The sequence below is a fragment of the Cicer arietinum genome, chromosome 6, assembly GCF_000331145.2.
Source record: "Cicer arietinum cultivar CDC Frontier isolate Library 1 chromosome 6, Cicar.CDCFrontier_v2.0, whole genome shotgun sequence".
Taxonomy (NCBI): Eukaryota; Viridiplantae; Streptophyta; class Magnoliopsida; order Fabales; family Fabaceae; genus Cicer; species Cicer arietinum.
In genome coordinates this window covers 62,609,942-62,614,710 of record NC_021165.2, presented here as the reverse complement: position 1 = coordinate 62,614,710, position 4,769 = coordinate 62,609,942, and the positions used below count along the sequence as shown (strand labels likewise).

The window sequence follows — 4,769 nt, the reverse complement described above, 5'->3', positions numbered from 1 at the left end:
ATGAAAGATAAATGAATTGTCTAACCTTAAATAGCATTTTCTTAAATAAAAAAAGCAAAAGTAAAGGGATAGAGTCATGAGATTTGATTGCTATTGTTCTATCTTGCTAATACTATTATTCTCTCTACATTAGTTTCTTAACTTCTCTTTATTGACCCATTTATTAATTTATTCGTATTATTTTGTTTGAACTTGTAATCCATCAAGCAAGCAAGAAGAACCATCATTGACCATGGCAGTTGAATCTCCCCACCAAATGAATAATCTCTTATCTTCACACATACTAACTAATGGGTAAATTCATTCATTATATTCATTCATTTCTTTCTTTTCTTTGATCCCTCTGTGTATTTTACATTTTACTTTGTTAATTTTTGCATAGAAATGATCAAACATCTCAAGTACCACTTCCATATTATAACAACATGAAGAATATAATTGATCCAAACTCCATTCCCATGATGTCTACGTCTTCAACAAGGCTTACTCAATCTTTACCATCCTTTCAACAATCTCATTTCAGTTATCTAAATTCAATAAACTTAGACTCAAATGATGTCGAGTTTCCAACATACTCAGATCATAATGCTAATTTAGCCAATAAAAACAAAGCTTCTCCACTCAAAAAGGAGAAAAAACAATTTAAACATTTGACCGAAAATGAACACAGGTATATTTTTTTTTTGTTAAATTATCTTATATTTCATTTTGTTTTAATTTATAAGTGTAATTTTTCACGTGAATTGAGTTTATATATGGATGATGATAATTTAGTTAAAAGAGAGAGCAATAGATTTGTTAATTTTTTTTCTTATATTTTTCTATTTTAAATTTTAAAAGAGTAAAATCTGTTCTTGTTATAAAATTATGTTTTCTAATAAAAATAAATAATTATATAAGTTACTATTTAAAATTCTGTTTTTTAACACATAATAAAAATAATGATTAAAGTAATTAAAAATTCTTTTTTTCAAATAAAAAAATTAAGATAAGTTAAAACTATTTTTTAAATAGTTTTAAAATAAAATACAGTTTTTTATTATAAAATACTTTTCAAATAAATATAAAAGTTTAATTTACATGCTCTAGTAGTGTAAAATAATTTATACAGTCGGTAAATTATGACCAATTATGTGGGTTACATTATAAGTAGTTATGACAATAGTAAAATATTAATAGTGATTTAACAATTTAATCGATTGATAGTGTTAAAAATATTTACATTAGTAATGTATATAAACTAAATTCTAAATATAAGAGTGTTTTCTTAAGGATCTAATTAATATACATTTTTAGTGAAAAAGTATTTATATTGTCATTTAATCACATCCGTTAGATCAATAAATATATTTAAGCTTTACCAACATTATATTAAACGTCGTCAATTTGAAAGATTGTGATGTGCTAAGAGTGTAATTGTATATCAATTAAATAATTATAATAAATTGGATCGTAAAGATGAAAGATAAATGAATTGTCGACCTTAGGTAAGATTTTCTTTAAAAAAAAAAAAGGAAAAATAAAATGATAAAGTAATAAGGTTTGACTCTCAAACTACCCCAATTGCATGCCTTATTAATAAGATTATTTTCTCTCTATTTAATTTTTTGTGTTTTAACTTTTAATCCATCAAGCAAGCAAGAAGAACCAACATTGGCAGTTGAAACTCACAACCAAATGAATAATCTCTTAACTTCACACATACTATTCAATAGGTAAATACATTCATTCATTATATTCATTCCTTTATTTCTTCTCTCTTTCTATTTTACGTTTTACTTTGTCAATTTTTGTAGAGAAATGATCAAACACCCCAAGTACCACTTCCACACTACCAACAACATGGATGATATAATTGATCCTAACTCCATTCACACGATGCATATGTCTTCAAGAAGGCCTAATCAATCTTTATCACCCTTTCAACAATCTCATTTCAATTACCCAAATTCAATAAACAGAAATCCAATTGATGTCGAGTTTCCAACATGCTCAGAATATAATGCTAATTTAGCCAATCAGAATAAAGCTTCTCCACCCAAAAAGGAGAAAAAGAAAGTAAAACATTGGACCGAAGAGGAACATGAGTATGTATTTATTTGGAAAATAATCTTATATTTCATTTTGCTTTAATTTACTAACGTAAATTATCATGTCAATTGAGTCTATATATGCATGATGAGAATTTAGTTGAAAGAGAGAAATATATTTGTTAAATTTATTTCTTTTCTATTTTAATAATTTCCAATATAGAATTTTGAGTATGTCTATCACGAGCTTCTTAAAAAATAGTCTAACAATAGTCCCTTACTATTTTTTTAAAATATGAAGTTTATAATAATTAAAATTAGAGAGTATATATTTTATTAAAATTTGTGAGTTACACCTTTGGACTAGAATCCATACAATTTTTTGTTTTCTATTAGGTCTAAGAGTGGACCCATGTCATTTTTAGCCTGACCTTTCAAAATGGTTCTAAGGGCAGAGCCGTACAATTTTAGCAAAAATGAATTTTATATAATAATAAAAAAAATGTAATGTTCACCTATGGATTAAGAATTTTAAGAAACACTTTATTAAAGTTTATTAGAAATAGTAAGATTCACCTATGGACTAGATCCATATTTACCATTCTCAGTTATCAATGTATCTTTTAGCAAATAAATATTCATTTAAAAAGTGTATACTTAAAAAGTATTCTCATTTTTTAACTCTGGTGAAGTAGTTTTATTTACGATATGATGGACTAATAAAGTTCTAATGCTTTTGTTCATGAACTAAAGTTTAGATCCTAGTCATCAAATTGAACTAAAGAAAAAGCCAAATTTTATTCAATTTAATAAGTAGATTAATCATATATATTTATCTATAAAAATTTGATTGTTGTCTTGTAATTTTTTATAGGTTATTTCTACAAGGACTCCGACTGTATAATAAAGGAGAATTGAAGAATATTGCAAAACATGCTGGTACAAGAACTTCAACTCAAGTTGCTAGTCATGCTCAAAAATACTTCAATCGCAAAACTCTTACGCCCGAAAAGAGAAAAAGAAAAAGCATCTATGATATGACCTTAGGGGAATAAGATTGTCACCCTATTCTCTTAAAGAAGGACATTCCAACTCCTCCTCCTCCAAATGCTGAAATACAACAAAATGACAGGGAAGTTACAACTAGAATTACAAAAAAAACCTAACAAAAATTGTATGTAGTCCAAGTTCAAAACACATCAAACAATAGGCATTAAAGGGTAGAATGATACTAATACCCTTTATGATTCAAATAACATTGATGTAATACTACACAAATATTACACCGTTCAATTATTTTGTAATGTGTTAGTTTGACCTTATTTTGTAACGTGTATGATGGTCTTATTTTATAACGTGACCTTATTTCAAATATGAACCTAGTTTTAATGGTTTTATAGGTTATGACAATATTTTACATTAATAGAAAAATGAGTCACTGGTTATCCAAAAGAGCACATGGGCCTTGGTTTTAAAAGTTTGAGAGTTCTAAAAAGGTATAACAGCTAACATGAATAGAATGTGAGTTTAGATTATGCATTCCAGATATAATTGTGTGAAAAATATTGGTGTACACTTGTATGGATGTCAATGGTAGACCTTGAAGAAAATTAGGGGAAGTCATAATTTTAAAATTTTAGTTCATAAAATAATTAAATATAATATTTTATTGTATATTAAAATTTTAACTTAAAAATTTATAATGTAAATGCACAATTTTTTACAAAAACAGTCAAAAGATGTGGAATCAAATCGAGAAGTTGCACAAGTTTGAAAAAGATAGAGTTAAGAATAATTTATTAATTTAGTTTGTTTTGTGAAGAGGAAAAAATTAAGAATCTCAGTTTGGTTGAACTTTTATAATTTCTCATAAAATTAGAATCAAATGGATGAAGAAAATGTTTATTTGATTTTATTTGAACAAGTTGGCACAAGTACATACACTTTTTTTCATGACACCTATATAAACTACAATGAGAAAAGTAATATATTATAATTAAAAAATACATGTTTTTAAAGATACCACTAATATAGTATTAAATAAAATATGATGATTTCGTTAAATACCGATTGTTAATTTTAAATAATATGAAATCATATTTAAATTAATAGAGGTTAAGTTTATTCGATTAAGTTAAGTTTAAAATAAAACACTTAAAATAATTAGTTTCAATTAAAATATTGAATCTGTTGAATTATTGGTTTGATTTTTATATCATAGATGTAAGTCACACCACATAACTAGCATTTAAATGGAAAGAAGTTCTTTATTTTTTATTAGATTTTTATTTGTAATTTTTGTATAGGTTATTTAAAAAAAAAATTGGGGATTTTGTGATAGCCAAAGTCACTATTAGTCTCAACAAACCTCCGTCTATGATGGGTGTATACATATTATGGGTGTATACATATTGAGAAATGAAGAGGTAAAGATAGTAAAAAAAATTAATATAGTAAATATAATATATTAATGATTTAATAGGAAAAAGAGAGTTAAAAATAAAATGAGATATTGAATTGATGTAAAACAACTAGGGGTGTATGTGTATCATCAACAACAAATCACTATTTTAATATTACAAAAAAAAATAAAAAACTTTAAGGTAATTGATATATGGACTACCGATGACTGATCCAAGACCCTAACCCAATAGTGTAAAATTATTTAATATTTTTATAAATGTATGTTGAAGAGATAAAAATATAAATTTTTATATGATAAAGAAATAAATATTTGAA

The 4,769-nt window shown here is 25.2% G+C and overlaps 1 protein-coding gene across 1 annotated transcript; it reads left to right on the top strand.

The window, feature by feature from the left end:
* Positions 1-1,842: 1,842 nt before the first annotated feature.
* LOC140920821 (transcription factor DIVARICATA-like) lies at positions 1,843-3,085 on the top strand. Its single transcript, XM_073369665.1, has 2 exons — positions 1,843-2,087; positions 2,905-3,085. Exons 1-2 carry the CDS (start codon positions 1,843-1,845, stop codon positions 3,083-3,085), a joined length of 426 nt encoding a protein of 141 aa, XP_073225766.1.
* The last annotated feature ends 1,684 nt before the right edge of the window (positions 3,086-4,769 follow it).

Bases quoted from the DNA above. Each gene is read 5' to 3' on its own strand.
- LOC140920821 (XM_073369665.1), top strand. From the start codon at position 1,843: ATGGATGATATAATTGATCCTAACTCCATTCACACGATGCATATGTCT. The intron at 2,088-2,904 runs GTATGTATTTAT...AATTTTTTATAG, and splicing joins TGGACCGAAGAGGAACATGA to GTTATTTCTACAAGGACTCC.